General features: G+C 35.5%; 1 protein-coding gene across 1 annotated transcript in view; it reads right to left on the bottom strand.

The window, feature by feature from the left end:
* Positions 1 to 3,740: 3,740 nt before the first annotated feature.
* The window catches only part of GlcAT-S (Glucuronyltransferase S), a 48,245-nt gene continuing 34,160 nt past the window's right edge, over positions 3,741 to 17,825 (bottom strand). The window contains exons 4-7 of the mRNA XM_083117260.1: positions 16,778 to 17,037; positions 15,350 to 15,556; positions 7,605 to 7,743; positions 3,741 to 4,823 (exon numbers count right to left, since the gene is read on the bottom strand). Coding sequence (XP_082973386.1) covers positions 4,777 to 4,823; positions 7,605 to 7,743; positions 15,350 to 15,556; positions 16,778 to 17,037 — 653 coding nt within the window. The 3' untranslated portion in view covers positions 3,741 to 4,776. The remainder of the gene's footprint in view (positions 4,824 to 7,604; positions 7,744 to 15,349; positions 15,557 to 16,777; positions 17,038 to 17,825) is intronic.

Below are 17,825 nucleotides of genomic sequence, written 5' to 3'. Positions count from 1 at the left end.
GTTCAGTATGCAGAAATAATTTGTACTAGATACAGTGACATTTACAAAACATTAACATATTGGCACTGGCAGAAAGACTAGTTGATGTACGGAAAACTCTCAATTCAAGAACATGACCTTAGAAACATGACCATCAAGTTAGAGGAAGTAAGTAAATTGTTTATTCGTTGGATAATTCTAAAATCATATCCATAATCATGGATACTTTATCAACCATATTCCTTATCACATTCCTGTACGTGTATATATTTACTGACTTTGAGTTATAGACAGCTTAGAGTATTCAGTATAGTATATCAAATGTGGTAACTTTTTTTTACAGAAGACTAAGTTACATTACAAAAATCTATCTTTTGTAGTTTTCATATGCATGCTTTTGAAATTAAAGATGCAAACTGATAATATGGAGAAATGTCAATATTTTTACAAGAACAGGAAAAAATATATATGAATATAAAAATTATACTATTGCTCTAAACAAATATGCATACAACAATGAACATTAATGTTACAAGTTTTCATAATCTAGCAGTTATTTACTGCCAAAATCATAATCACCAAAAATGTAATAAAGCTAACTGATTAAAATATCTAAAAGGAAATAAAAAGTCTGGACTTCCCTTTCCAAATATCACATTAATTGGACTCCTGTGAAATAATAAGATCAGAAACTTTCAATGTACCATGAGTAATGAACAACTACATTTCTGAGTACATGAAACACTAAAAATATTGATTACCAAGAATTCTTGTACGAGATTCAAAATATGATTAATTTACAGTTAAAAATAAGTATGATACATAAACTATACACCAAATACAACCACAAAAAGGCTCATTATACACCCTTATATGAATGAGAATTCATAATTATTAGCACTGTATTACCTATACCAAATATGATTTCACATATATAACTTTTTACTTACTAAGAATGAATATCATGTAGTATTTGTTTTTATCATGCATGGTTGCATGGTTCATTTTTTATTTCTGGAAAAACCTTCCCTTGGACGATTTTTCCTCTGCAGGTTTAAAAAATATCTGGTTAGAGAGCCCCAGATATACAGGGTGCAATGTAACTCAAGTGAAGTATGCTACTAATGGATTCAGCACTAGAAAATAATGACAAAATTACAGCAATAGAGTTATAGCCATGATAGAGACGCAGAGGGGAAAAAAAGGAAATGGTAGCAAAAAAAAGGGGAGGAGGTTGAAAAAAGTATAGAAAAATGAATGAATGTTTTGTAACCAGCATAAACCATTCATAAGTAGTGTGTTTTGTTGACTGATCCATTGAATTAGGTTATTTTATTATTTTACGTCTCTTTTATGAAACTTTTGGCTAATTGCTATAATGAAGATGAGTGATATGAAGAAATTGATGAAGGGACACTCACAAAGGACACCCATGACCAGGTTGGGATTCAAACCTGGACCTCTGGCATTGTAGTGCACTGTCATAACCAATCTGCCCCAGAGGGTGGCGAGTGGTGTGTTTTTAATATACCGTCAGATGGGGTTATTTCAGATGAACGAGGTAATTTCAGACAAAACGGCATTTGTTTTCATTTTATGTTGGTATTCCTGAAGTTTTGAAGTTAGAATTACCGCACTTGCATTGTTCGAATGTAAAATGAGTGTTCTCACCGGCTTCCGTGTGTTTCCATTGTTAGTGAAAAACAACGCACGTTGAGAGCAGTTTCTATTGTCGGCTTCATTTTGGCTTGTCGGCTTCGTTGTCTGCGTGCCGATCAAACGAATCAGACTGTTGGTGATTGTTGTTTCGTATTTGTCCTGTTTATTTTAAAAGTGAGTTTGAAGAGTTGGATGGATTCAACGCTCTAGGTCGCACACTGCACACAGTTTTCCCGAAGTGTATAATACGCAGTGGTAACTTCGGACAATGCCGCATGCATATAAAATAAAGTTACAAGCGCAGATATACTGCAACTATGACCAATATAAATTAGATGCAGCAGTAAAAGCCATTAAAGCTGGCAAGGCCTCAGAGTTTTTCGGTATACCACGGTCCACCTTAGAAAATAAGGTAAATCGAACACACCCAAAACCCATCGGAGCACCATCTGTTCTTGATCCTGAAGAAGAAATGCTGATACATGGTATCTTAAAGGCAGCACAGTGGGGTTACCCTCTCACTTCAAATGATTTACGTTACATTGTGAAAGGATACCGGACAAGTTGGGAAGAAAAGAGAAACTATTTCACGAGAATCTGCTAGGCGTCGAATGGGCAAGATCATTCTTGAAGAAACGTGCAAATGTTCTTTCCATTCGTCTGTCTGAAAATATCAAGAGAGTTCGTGCTGAGGTCAGTTTGGAGACTGTTCAAGAGTTTAATCATGTACAACATGCCTTAGAGAACATCCCACCTGACAATATCATCAATTATGATGAAACAAATTTGTGTGATGACCCTGGAAAGAAACGCGTGATTGTTAAGAAGGGCATAAAACATGCAGAGAGGGTAATAGACTCTTCTAAGACTAGTATTTCTCTCATGATGTGTGTTAGTGGCGATGGGAAACTACTTCCCCCATGTGTCTTGCACGAGGCCGAACATTTATGGGACACATGGCAAGAAGGTGGCCTGCCTGGTACAAGATGCAACAGAAAGAAATGTGAGTTGTTTGACCTCCCGATTTTTGAAGATTGGTTCTTTACGGTAGCACTGCCATATTTAAAACAGCTGGAGGGACATAAAGTCATTATTGGAGACTGTCCAGCCATGTGTCTTTATCAGTGGTCCAGGAATGTGAAAACACATTTCTTTCATTTTTTTTACCAGCAAATAGCATACACATTCTTCAGCCATTAGATGTGTGCTATTTTGGGCCACTTAAAAAAGCATGGAGACAAGTACTGACGACCTGGAAAATGTCCACACATGGGCCTATCTCTAAAGATGCCTTTCCTGCCCTCCTGAAAGAAACTCTACAGAAAATCGAAGCACAAAATGCTGATATCATAAGGAGTGGCTTCCGCAGCACTGGGTTAATTCCTTTTGACCCACAGAGGGTCCTCGAAAGATTTCCAGAAACGTCTGGTAAAAATGAAAAAGAAACATCCTGGTCGTCCAGTTTCGAGGCTTTACTATCTGAAGCATGCTATGGCTCTGGTAAGAGGACAACAGTTCGCCGTCGCAAATTGAATGTTCCTGCAGGGCAATCTCTCCTTGGTTGCGACTTCACTCACAATCAAGTTGTTGTCAGAAACAAGGCAGAAAATGAAGCAGTTGTTACAGAAAAGCAGCAAGAATATGACACTGTGGAAATTGAGGCAGAAAAATCGAGAGAGAGAACTAAATGATGATTCTGGAATTTCTGGACCGGTGCTTGACTTACAAAGTTTTGTTGTAGTGAACTACAATTATGACCATGGAAACAGGAAACAGACAAGACAGCATGTTGGCATTGCTGTTGACACAGGAGCATGGGATGTGACTGTAAAATTATTGCAATCGAACAGTGGAAGTAGAAGAATATTTGTGTTTCCGAATGTTGAGGATGAGGACACAGTAACAAAGGACCAGATTGTCAAGATTCTACCAGCACCAAAGGAAAAACGAGGAATTTTCATTTTTGATGAAGATGTTATCTAATTGTTCCTATATAGACTAAACTACACAGAAATGTATTGTATTATCATTTTGATCTTATGTAAATTTTTGTAAGATCAGTTTTGAAACAAATAAAAAAATAGTAGAGAGTTATAAAATTAAAAATTTTACCCTTAATAAAAGTGTTGAATAATAATTTTTTCCTAATTTCGAGTCCGAAATAACCTCGTACGTGGATAAATTCGGACAAAATCCTGAAACAAATAACTGCCCAAAATTACCCCACCTACTGGGGTAACTTCGGACACAATTTACATTTTTTAACACCATATAGTGAATTACTCTGTACATTTTCCAATGTTCAATATGCTCCTTAAACATGTAGCTAGCCGAATAAAATAAAATTATGTACAATTCCCTCGTCATTAGTGAACAGTAACAAAAACCTGCAAAAAGTGTCCGAAATAACCCCATCTGACGGTACTACTTTTGTTGACATAGGAATGGCCCTTAAACAATCTTTGATCTAATGTTGTTACTGGCTACTTTGGTATTATTTCCTATAATTTATTTCATTCACTTTACTTACATTACTCTTTCTCAATGTACTGTATTTTCTGGTCACATATTGACAAAAACATTGTAATATCGTTATTATTAAAAAGTGCTGAGTCCATTCATAATATATTTCTTAGAAATTACAACCTGTATATGCATATAAAAATAGAACAATAAAACTGTCTATATTACCTAAGACAAGGTTTCTCTAAATTGTGCATGATTATTGAAAACCATTTGTTTATCTTCTAAAATACTTGAAACTATTCACTTACGAAGTATAGCTTAATTTGTTTAATTTCTAAGTGCCTGATTGAAATATCACTATGTATATATCAAAGACAAGTTAATACGTAGCAGCATTATGCACATAATACTCATCACATGCACACATTCTCATTACTGTGCAGAAAAGAAACCTGTGATAAAATTACACTTGCTAAAGAAACTATACAATGATACACCGTAGTGCTTCTGTTCTGTACTCACACCTAAATCAATGTGAATGTGTGTGTGAATATGTATATACAGATCTTTTTATATTATTATTGACTAGAGCCCTACAAATTCACTGATATTAAATATCACAGCATATTGTCTTCAGAAGAGAAGTTACAGGTGAGTGAAATGAAGAAAACTTCAAAGAGGCTGGTTCTTTCCATCCTTTATAATATGGACTTCAGTACCTTCAAAAAAAGATTAAGTTGCGAATGACATTATTGGACACAAAATTAATTTTAAAATGCAAATTATACCCTTTACTATGAATTATATGTGTGGAGCTTTCCATGTCAAAGTGCCAATTTTTATAATTAAATGCAATGTTGCAACTTTGTCCCATATTCATGGACGTCAGCAGGGTTTTTCCAAGGTATTTTTATCCAGAAGGGAGGGATGGCAAACAAGGCACATTTTCCCCAATAATAGTGTTGTTCCCTTAAAAAAAAACATTGCTAAAATTTGAATTTATCATATTCATACAATAATTAACACATATTATTGTGCCTGAAATGAAATTATATGTGTGAAATAAATAATTTTTGGTTGGCTTTCATTTTCCAGGGGGCCACCTATAACAATCTTCATGTAAAATTGTCATTTGAATACAAATTCAAGTAATTAATTAAGGTAGAAGGTATTTTACATATTTACATTTATTTTAACTTTTTGATTTACTTGTGTTTTGTATTGTGTCCCATTCATAACTAAAAACTTAATTTCTCTTTTAACTATTAACTAATATTCGAAGGTCAATTACTTTCTCTCTTTGTCTTAAATAATTTATTTTTCATCATTTTACAATTCACAGAAATTAAAATAAATTTCTTATTAAGAGGCAATGTTTCTTTAATCTGTCCCAACCATGACACAAAAGTTCACTTGTAGCTATAAATGTGGGAAAGTATTCTAAGGGTAATTATATTTAATCATCGGTGTTAAGTTTCATATTTCATTGCACAGAAACTGTAAGAAAAATGTCGCTGAACTATCAGTAGAATTGTTACTTTAATATAAAAAATGTAGTCTGCGTGTCCCACCCATGACAATGGAATGTCCCATGTACGTATATTTATTTACTTACTCGTGAGTATTATTTATTCATATGCAATAAACTCTTAAATGCTAAGCTGGGATTGGATCTACAGTTTAAATTCAGATAAAAACCATTATGTGCCTCCACTTGATTACAAGGCACTATGCCAGTACGGAGGCACCTGAACTGAGTAGAAAATATTGATTTATTGATTGATTTGCTTTATTTTACTTCACTTTTTGTGCTACTTTTGGCTAATTTGCGAAGATGGGGATGATTTATGATGTGATGAATCTGATGAATGGACACTCACCAACATCCAGGCCACGATTCGAACCCGGGATGAGTAGAAAATATTCTTACCAACTGATTTCTCATTAAAATATTGTGTGTTATTTTGCAAACCTGAGTCAGATCATTAATCTTCTATATATATAAAAATGTATATATATATATTAACGTGTAGAAATTTCCAGAAAATTTGAAGTTGTCGGACATCTGTTTTTGTTTTACTTGCATGCATTGGTGTATTATTTTTATTACATCAAATGCATGCATAATAAATACATAAAATAAATTATAATAGTTGTGGTAGACCAGGTCAAATTTTCAGAATATGCCACTGGAATGTAATTTTCCTCCCAGTGTCAGGGTTGCCATCCCAAAACATGTTCAAAAATCTCAAAAAAAATTCTGTTCATTATCTCTCTATTTTTCTAAATATTCAATGCAAACACGTTCTTTCGTTGTCTTCTTCATGTTCAGACCCAATCATTTGCAGTCATGTCCAAACAACACTGAATATCATCCTTTGAGAGTATCTTCTAGAGCAGCTTGGAGCAGCTTTGTCAGACATTGTGCTAAACAAGAAAATGCCAGCACACATGCCACATGGACAAGCAGAGAAAGAACAAAGGAACAGTATTTGTACTGTCATCAAGCGGGAAAGTCATGAACTGAACTGTCAAAAAGTTTGCAACAAAACAATCAACAAACAATGTAGAAAACATGTACACATTTCCATAAGTACTCAAAATGCTAAGAATGTACACGTACGTTATCAGCAATTTGTGCACAATAGGGGAAAATGTAAATAAGTTCTCCCTGCCAAAAGGATTCAAATTCTATTTAGTACTTAAGATTGAGAGTCTTTACTCATTAGAGGCTACTCAACATTGCCCTTTTGGGGAAAAGTAAGAAATGTAGGGATTCATGAATTCACTTCGAAAATCAGGGGATCTGTACTTCTTAGCAAAATGGAAGTCACAGAATAAGTTTTAACCAATTGAAGGTATCTTTGTGATCACTGGAAGAATGGATTTTAAGAAATCTTGAGTGCATTTGTTTTATTTACAATATGAAAAGGTGACAAAAGTGTCTAATATTTTTTTTTAGGAATGGTCCAATATGAAATTTTGAATGATACTGATAAAGTACCATAAAATCTACTGATAACGATAACTGATATTTTACTGATCTGATATAAAAATTCCAAATGGTTCATTGACCTCCTTAATAATTGTGTTGCCAGATGAACCAAGCATTTCCAATGCAATAGAAGCTGCATATTTAGCCACTTACTTTAAAAAGGTATGAAACTGAGACTGTGTGTTTATATCTATAAAAATTATAACAAAATGGCACAATATTGTACTAAATTGTAAGATATTTACAGATATACCAGATCGGTAAAATTATCTGTAATTTTACCGATACACCAATATGCTTATATCGGCTGATGCTGATAAAGAGTACCGATTAATCTGTCCCATCCCTAATTTTTCTCTTATTATTATATAATCCATGTTCATTGAAGGACAGTAGCCAGAATAAAGCATGCTTATTGTCTGTGCTTTCATGAATGTTTTGCATATGAAAGGAAACAATTCATCTACATAATAATAAAACATCCATTCTTCAATTAACCACCTACCTTTGTTACTGCTAGTGTAACCAATCCCATAGAAATGCATTTCTTTCAGCAATTCTTCCAAGCTTGTATCAAGGTTTGGTTTTTTGATTTTCAGTGTTGGAGCCTTCTTCTTCACGGTTTGTGTGTGCCAAACCAAGATCTGTGCAGGTGAAAAAGAAAAAAAAATGTATGTTAGTTTTTTGGTTGAGTGATCATTTTGCAGGAAATTTTCACAACTGAAATTATAATTCAATACTGAAATGATAAACCACCTCATTAGAATGAGGAAAATCACCATTAATATAGAAAATAATAATAACAATAATTATTTTTATTCAAGTTTAAGCAAGCCAAACAAACTAAATGCAATTATTTTTTTTCTTCAAAAATGAGCTTATCCCTGCAACTGAAACAAGAGTATTGCAAAGTAAAGTAAATTCACAGACTAAAAATTATTATATTCCTTGATAATGAAACAATAAAGACCAGATTTAGAAATTTTGCACACTTCCAGTGGTAATAAATACAAAGCTTGGACTGGTTCGTTGATTTCATGAACATTCCTTATTTTGCTGCTAGGTTAATCATGGTGAGGAGATGAGAGGCTCATGGAAGGAAAGTGCCAAGCTGCCAAGGAAATCGGACAAAGTATCATGGCCTTCATTGAAAGTGCAATTCCAAATTTTTCCTAGGGTCATTGAGAAAAGCCACAGAGAAATCTCAATCAGGATGTTCTGTCTTACGATGTGAACCTGTGACCTCTGAATACAATCTGCTACCTTGAACTTAAACTTGTTATATTTGGAAGCTCTAGAATGTTGAAAGTATGGGATGGGACAGAATAATTGGTACTCTATTGGTATTGGCCAATATAGGCATATTGGTGTATCATTTTATCGGTAAAATTACCAATAATTTTACCGATCTGATATAATATCCCGTTTTTCGTTAAGGCATTCCGTTGTCCTGGAAAAAGTCCTTGCAACAGATTTTTGTCCCATATTTCAACGACTGGAATCATTGAGTCAACCTGGCCTCACTATTTTGTATTTTCACCCACAGTGGAGAAGTTTAACCACTGTGGTAAGCTACAGATGTTCATATTCCATAATAAGAAACTCTTAGAAGCATTGTAGAGAATCTAAATATGACAGCAACTAAACTCTGCTGACTTGGTGTTCCTCGCACATAATGAAACTCTTCTGGCAATTGGATAATTCTTTTAGCTATCCATGTTAGTGTGAGATAAGAGTAAGACTGGTTATTGCAGTTCTCTGTGGTTTGTGTTCCTATAGAGCGACCACAAGGAAAAATACCTTGGGCGGAAAGTCCCCGTGCAGCTTTCCCTTCCGCCGTTCAGCTCGGGCGATAAGGAAGCATGGTCCACTCTCCCCCTCCTCTCCTCGCGGGAATACGGTGCACAGGAGTTTCAGGTCTGGACAGATTTCTTTGCTTGTGGTTCCACTATAGATTTTTGTTTTGTAACTATTTTGTTAATACCTTTTCACCATTTACTACTTTCTTGTGAGTGCCTCTACTACATTAATTTCAATGTGGTTTGTTCATTTTACTGTACTATGTTACATAAATTTTTCCACACCCATTCTGTGTGAGTGATTAACTTATGAATCAGTAACATTGAGTGATAATACTAGAAAATTGCATTAAAAAATTAAAACTTAACGTCATTAAGTGTGAAAAGCTCCATAAATCCAAGTTTTCTTACCCTAATTTTTTCATAGAAGATATAATCAGTAATCAAGCTTTAAAACAAGGCATAACACGCTGCCACGAAAAGACATAAAAAAGGAGATCTGGGTGTCTCCAGACGGCCGCACAAAAAACCAAATAGATCATGTTATAACAGACAGGAGACATGCCACAGATATTATGGAGATCAGTAGTTGTAGAGGTGCTGATGGAGAGAGAGACCACCATCTAGTGAGAATCAAGTATAGACAGAAAATTAATGTGAAAAGATCAAAAAAGGAAAGTAAGAACATGAAACATAATGTAGAGGAACTTGGGAATGCCAGAAAAACTCATGGAGGCACTAGAAACAAAAAAGGATATATGGGAGAAAGGAGAACTAGAATGTAAGTGGGGAAATATTAAAAACAGTAATAAGTAATGTAGTAGAGGATACATTGGGAAAGAAACAAAACAAGAAGAGAGACAGTGGTTTGATGAAGAATGCTCAATACTAATACAGGAGAGAAACTATGCCAGAAAAAGGATGCTTCAATGGAGAACAAGACAAGTAGTGGAAGAATATAGAGAAAAGAGGAGAGAAGCAGATAAGACATGTAGAGCCAAGAAAACACAGTTTGAGAGAAAGAGAATAGAAGAGTTAGATGAAATGAAAGATAAATATGAGATACGAAAGTTTTATGAGAGAACAAGAGATCTGAAGAAAGGATACCAACCCAGAGCAGTTTTCTACAAGGATAAAGAACGAAACCTCATTGGAGACAAAAGAAAGATGATGGAAAGATGGCAGGAGTATTTCTGTGAATTACTTAACGGAACCAATGAGGAGGATCAAGAAGACGGAAAAAGTGATGAAGAAGAGGAAGAAATAAGTGAGGACTATGGGGAAGGAATAATACCAACTTTAGAAGAAGTAAAAAAATGCAATAAAGTCTCTAAAGAATAATAAAGCGCCAGGAGAAGATGGCATAGAATCGGAGCTGTTGAAATATGGTGGAGAGGGAATGAAGAAGGCCATATATGAAGTGATAGAAGAAGTTTGGATAAAAGAAGAAATGCCCAGAGACTGGACAATAGGAATAATATGCCCGATACATAAGAAAGGGGATAAAGCTAAGTGTGAAAACTACCGTGGGATAACACTACTGGATGGAAAGAATAATGGGAGATTCCCAAGCAGGATTTTGAAAAAAATCGCTCCACGATGGACCAGATATTTTTACTGCACCAAGTGCTGGAGAAGTTCTATGAGTATAACAAAGAACTTCACCAACTATATGTCAATTTTAAACAAGCATACAATAGCCTGGAAAGAAATAAGATCTACAGTATAATGGAAGAGTTTGAAATCCTAAGGAAATTGATGAGACTGACAAAAATGACACTGAAAATAACGGAATGTAAAGTCAGAGTTGAACAGGAAATGACAAATATGTTTAAAGTAGACAAAGGACTGAGACAGGGAGATTTACTTTCTACAATACTATTTAATTTAGCATTGGAAAAAGTAATCCGACAACTGCCAATCAACCCTGGAGGAACAATATTAAATAAACTAACACAAATAGTAGCATATGCAGATGATGTAGCTTTAATAGCAAGGAATAAGCAAGCTATGGAAGAGAGTTATCAAGTGTTAGAAGAGAAAGCTCAAGAACTAGGACTGGAAGTGAACACAAATAAAACCAAATATATGAAAATGGGAAATCCAGAAAGAGGCAGAAGAGAGCCTTACATAAGAATAAATGGAAAAGAATATGAAAGAGTGGAAGCCTTTAAATATTTGGGCTCAATAATAATGGCAGATAACAAGACAGCTACAGAAATACAGGAAAGGATAACAAGTGGAAATCGATGCTATTTTTCTTTGCAAAATATGTTTAAATCTAAGAACGTTAGTAGGAACACAAAAATTAAAATATATACAACAATATTAAGACCCATAGTAATGTATTGTTCAGAAAGTTGGGTGATGTCAATAAGAGAGGAAGATTGGTTGTTAAGGTGGGAAAGGAAAATACTGAGAAGGATATTTGGAGCGGTAAGAGATAAAGAGGGATGGAGAATGAGAACAAATATGGAAGTACAGAAATTGTTTAATCAGCCAGATATTGTAGTGAAGATCAAACAGGGTAGAATACGATGGGCTGGGCATGTTCAGAGGATGGAAGAAACACGGGTTGTCAAGAAAATATTCAATGGAAAACTGGAAGGGAGAAGGAGAAGAGGTAGGCCCAGGAAAATATGGATAGAGGACGTAGAAGAGGACCTAAGAAGATTAGGAGTTAAAGGATGGAAAAGAAAAGCAGAGGATCGATATGAATGGAGAGAGGTAGTCAGGAAGGCCAAAGACCTACATGGACTGTAGTGCCGACCAGTAAGTAAGTATAACAGGTTCCATTAGAAGGAGGATGTCCATCGTAGCCTTGAAAAATAAGTGTCCTGTATTTTTTCTGAAATATCTGGGAACCTTAGTCTATGGTTGATGGAATGGAACCAGTTCAACTGAGAACACTGAACTGGTTCAGTTCATACATGAAAGTGGTGAGAGGAGGAAAAGAGAATGAATGAACTGGAACCAGAGGAATAGTTTCATGGACCAGTTGTCCAATTGCTCATGTTAGAGACCATGAAAAGGTTGTGCCCACATCCATGGGACGGACTTTGAGGTAGTGTTTATATTCAAAGAGAAAGAGGTGCTGGAATTGTTCGGTGGGTCTCCTGTTGAGTTGATTGATTGAATTGTTGTTTTAAGTCCACTTTATGCACAGTAAGGCTAATCGGGACTGGACCTACAACTTAAAGTGGGATCCGAACCACTATGTGCCTCCACCAGGTATCGAACCTGGGAAACCTTGATTGCAAGGCGGCGATGTAACCACTGCACCATCGGGAGGCCCAGGTCTCTTGTTGAGCAAGGATTCAATGGAACAGAGGTCATAGGCTGCGAGGTATGGATGTGGGAGGTGAAAAGTTGTGGATTGCCTGTAAGGAGTGGTTGGTGTGATGGACAGCTTTTGCAGGAGATTAGAGGTGGAAATTCACAAAGGTTGATATTCATTTCAGTAGATGAACTGTAACTGGACCCAATGGGTCTGCCTGGTTAATTGCTTTTGTTAGTCTTAGGGAGTACATAGAAAGGGAATATGGGATTTCCAGAAACTAGTAAAGCATGATGGAGTCCAACAGACTCTAAGATAAAGCACTAGATTGAATAAAATCTTTGATCTTGCTGAGGATGGGTATGACAAGATAATGACAGTAGATGGCCACTGTGGTAGACCATCTGTCACCTGGCAAGATATTGACGGGGTTATCTTGGATGGATTCAAGTCCTATGTGCTGGGAGTAATGGCAGAGATGTACCTTTAAGAAAGTTTTCAGACCCATGCAACAGGTGACAAGTGAAACAAGCCCTTTCAGTCTATCAGCAAGCATTCACCACACATGCACTACCTGTCTACCTCCATTGTGGAGTGGTTAGCACAGAATGCTACAATGCCAGGGATCCAAGGTTCAAATCTATGCCTTCTTAGTTCTTTGGGAGTGTCCCTTCATCAGTTTTATATCATCACTCATCCTAATCTTCATGATTAGCCAAAAGTGGCAGAAAAGCAAAGTAAAATAAACCAAATCAAGCACATGCACTACCAACAGACTGAGGAGACAAGATACATGATATTGAGAAAACGGCCCAGTCTCCAGGGACAAGCAAGCAAGAATCAACAAGCGGTGTGTGCATTTTGTCATTTCCCTTCAGTTCAGAAGGTTGCATTTACAGGGTACGTTGTCTACCAAAATAACAAATCCAAAATTGTTGACATTTGACCGTATTTTTTCTTAACCATTATTTATACAACCCCTACTTAGGTAAAGTTGGAAATTAGCAATTAAGAAAATTAAGTATTTATTTAATGAAAAAAACACCAAATAGCCAGTTAAGATGAAAACTGAAGCTGTATTTAACAAAAGAATTAGACTTGCTTTATCTATTAATGCATACTGGACTGCATGTGGCAGACTAGTGAGGCTCTGGCATCTAATCTTATGTGGGGCTCCTGTTGTCATCCCTATATACTTGCGATTGTTTTTTCAATCATCTTATCTTAGCATCATTCATCCTCATCCTTGCGATTAGCCAGAGGGGCAGAAAATTGAAGTAGGACCATGATAAAATTCAAGTATAATTCCCGGTTTTCAAGGTGAGCTTTCCAAAAATTCAAGGGCACAAACAGATGTTTTCTCTAGTCCAACTTAAGTATTACCGTCTCTCGGCACCCACACACATACACACTCAATTATATTAAGAAAATAAAGGGTCTGTGTGATTCCAACGAATCCAAAAATTTTAATTCAATTCAATTAAATGGTATTACCGCGGTGGCTCAGTCAGTAACGCGTCTGACTACCATGCTCGAGGTCCCGGGTTCGATCCCCGGCCGGTTCAAATCCGGGAACTTTTCTAACGATGGAAGCAGTCCCGGCGCCCACCCAGAGTCGAATGACATGGGTACCTGGGGAAAACCCTGGGGGGTAAAGGCGGTCAGGAGCGTGATGCTGATCACATCACCCCCACTCATGACCGGATCAAGCAAGTGTGGGGTGTTACCCCCACACCCAATATATGCCTTCATGGCGTGGTGCTAAGCACAGGGGAGCACTTTACCTTTTTCTCTTTACTATTTAAATATTCAATCTAAGGTGTGGAGTTTACATTTGCCATTTCAAATACTCACAACTCGAAATACGTCTGCAAACAAAAGTCACTAATGTTACGGGATATACTAACCTATATAAAATTGTTAATTGTACATTAATTTCAAACTAAAATTTGCCTATTCAACATCCATGATATCTTATCTTGCAATAATCTGCATGTACATTGCTCTGCAAAGGACCTAACCAAGTAAACGGATTAAGAGAATTATGTTCTATTTTCCACGCAGCTTTCTTCTCTTTTCCTTCTTCGATTAAAATAAAAGCTAAACTGTGAAAAACTTGCCTCGGGGCATTTGTAAACGTATGAATTCATTTGGATTAATAAAATTTGCAATTTTTCACGTCTATAAAGAAAAAAATCATGAAGAATTCAAGCATTAATTCCCGGATCCAATAATCCATGCATAATTCCCAGAATTCAAGGAATTCCCAGTGAGTAGCCACCCTGAAGCAGTCATTGTGACAGCAAAAGTTATTGACCACATGTTTAATTCTTTACTTTTTATTGACTTCTTGACCTACTTATTGATTTCTTTCCTATTTCTTGACTGCTAGACACCCTGTTTTATTACTAGGACCTGGACTTTTAGGATTTTATAGACATCATTTTAGGCTTTATAAAGAGATGATTTAGCCATTTTTAGGATTTTTTACCTACCCATATTTTTATTGAAATCAATCACAAATCTTTGCATTTACATGAACATCAATACTGCAAACACATTTACCTTTACATATTACATGTTTACTAAACTTAAAGCATACAAAAAAACACAGTTTTTAGAAAATACAGAAATAATAAAAATTTAAAATGTGTCATTGTTAAGCTTTTTCTTTTGTAATGCCAACTTTGCTTCTCTTTTTTCTCTCATGCCCTTTCCCTTCTCTCATTTCCATTCCCTCTTCTGTGTGTGTGTGTGTGTGTGTGGGAGAGAGAGGGGGAGAGAGAATAAGTTTTCATACTGCCATACAGTTAACAATGTGTTCACTCTGATGAAACAAAACAATGTTTCAGTATTTTTTAATTCTTTTACATTTAGTTGAAAAGTTGAATTTAGCCTTTTTTAGGATCCTAACTCCTCTTAGCAGTTTTTAGGACCTATAGGATTCATGTATTTCATTAAGAAATGGCTAAAACGAAAATATATGTTAGAATAGTGACATTACCAAGTAAGGAATAAAATAGGTTAACACCTGAGAATCAGGGCCCTATTTATTACTGAGGGCTCATTTCCAAGCAACATATGTTGCTTGTTGCCTTAGTCTGAAAGCTCCCTTAGGTGACAGTTGGCACCAACATATTTATCACTTCTCATTTGTGAGAAAAAAAAAATTACCTGAGTGCATCCATCTGCTTTGGGTTCTATATCTTCCAACTTCAGATCCAAGCTCTTCAGAAAATTATCTTCTTCATACCCTGCTTTATAAGGCATTGTTGCATTGGAGTGTTCCAGCAGATACTTCACTGATACAGCAAAGCCTGCCATATCGACAGGGAACTTCCTTTTAGCTGGCCAAGAGTCAAAAAATCCAACTACTTTTCCCTGAGAAAACATCGATAAGAAACTTGTAGCACAAGTAACATAGAATATACTTTGTACTAAATATCAGATACATATAGCAATTACAAAGACAATATGAAAATTTAGAAAAATGCCTTTTCTCTGCAGGCACAACCTTTGTAAAATCTGAAATTCTTGTTTTTCATTTTACTAGGTTTTGCACTTGAGTCAGTTTGTCAAATTATAGCAACTTCTAAAATACAAGGAAACGTTAGCTATTTGACTATGGTGCAATCCCTCTTTGAGGGCTGGAGACTGTCAAACAAGGTTATACAATAGTAATGAAACATGTGCTAGGAACATGAAAACAAGTTCACTGTTTCGATCTTAAACATTGTAAAACGTGAAGGTTAAAGACAAAGTCAGAGAAGGATGAAAGGCATCTGGAGGCATGGGCATCACCAGAATTTTATGTAGAGCAGTCAAATCAATGACAAAATTGAATAGTAGAAATAATAATCAAATAACAATTATTATTAGGGATGAGTCGATACCACTTGAAACTCATACTCATATCGATACTCTAACCGATTTTCACCGACACCTATATCAATTGAATTGTCACTAATACTGTACTCAATGCTTGACAATTCAAAGTTGTTCAAAATATTAATATTAGTGGTTGAATATTTCACTCCAATTATATCATAAAATTACCAGAATTTTTCTTCAAACATTCAAGAAATACTTCAAAATAATAAAACACCTGTTATGTAATCACAAAATACAGTTTCTCACATAATCTTGGTGCAAAATAAATGGAAATTTTGAATTTTGAATAGTTTCTAGGTTAATTAGACTTTGCAAAAGTACTGCATATAATTTTTGCTGAGCGTGTGAAAGACCAAAATGCCGCAAAAGTATCAGCTGGTATTGGCAAAAAAAAAAAAAAATCCAACTGATACTTTCTAATACCAATACGTCAGCCCAAATTATTATTATTGCTATAAATTAACAGTAATACTAAACTATGTATTATATTATTGCCAATTTCTTATTATTACATCCTTGCAAAGAGACTTCTGTTCAATCCACCAGATTTATTAACTGTTATTGATTATCGACACTGATTATCCAGCAAATTAAACAGTTAAATTTCCTGGACTAAAAAAACATAAGAATACAATGCAGAAATACTAAGGGGGCCATATTACAGTTGGGATAAAGAGTCTAGAAAAAAGAATTGCATTTTTGGTAACTTACATTTTTTAGCACAGGGGAACTAACACTGTATTCTCCAATAAGGCCAACAGGAAACATAGAAACTTTCTTTGTATCACGAATTTCATCAAACAGCCTGAGGTCAAAAGTGTTGTCATCATCTCCAAAATATATCACACCTTCTTTAGCATTCTTCTTCACCCAGTTCAATGCAGCTTTTCTGTTTGCAACTCCTCTGGGTGCAATCTCCTCCTTACGATAAATGTCTGGCATAGGACTTGCAATATGAGTAAATGGAATACCTTCAATGAATAAAACAGAAGAGAACATGTTATAATATCCATTAGACATTTTCTTTTAACATCTTTTTAAAATTAAAGAAATTGAAATTTTGCATGAAATGAAATGTGCAAAGGACATGCAGTGCTAAATGAATCTAATCACAAAATTTTAAAATATGAGGACCATCCCAATACGAATTTGTCTAGAACACCTACACTAGCATTGTATTTTTAGTGTAATATACCAATGTTCTGGATGAATGTGAATCCCCATTTTGAAAAGGTGGTCTACATGTCTCACCATGAATAACTGTAATGACTCGGGTCATGCCAATATCACTTTAAACCGATACTTTTACCCAATTCAGTAAGGGGTTGTGAGTTCAATACACAGTGGAGGCACAATCCAGAGTAGTTCTCATTTCACTTTAACACGTTCTCTGCCATGTTGGTCATAATGACTGAAGCTGGTGCACACCAATGTTTGTCATTATGACTGAAACATGTGGCTTGCACTTTGTTTTCCAAGTGTGTCATCAGTCATGAGTATAACAATGATGCACATAAGGCATGACTGACAAGGCATAGGGAGTTGAGTGCACATAAAAGTGTTTTGGCTGTTCTATTTTTTTACAGGAAAAAAAGCTAAATTTACGAATTTGTAAGTCCAATAACAAATTTTGCACAGGAGAAAGAAATTGGTGAAACCAACCTCGCATGAAATGTGTTAAACTGTAGGTTCAGTCCTGATTAGCCTATCTGTGCATGAAGTGCACATAAAAAAAACTCATATAATTTCACATACTTGA

The sequence above is a fragment of the Lepisma saccharinum genome, chromosome 2 (genome assembly GCF_977018435.1).
Source record: "Lepisma saccharinum chromosome 2, izLepSacc3.1, whole genome shotgun sequence".
Lineage (NCBI taxonomy): Eukaryota > Metazoa > Arthropoda > Insecta > Zygentoma > Lepismatidae > Lepisma > Lepisma saccharinum.
This window is presented reverse-complemented; position numbering and strand designations above follow the sequence as displayed.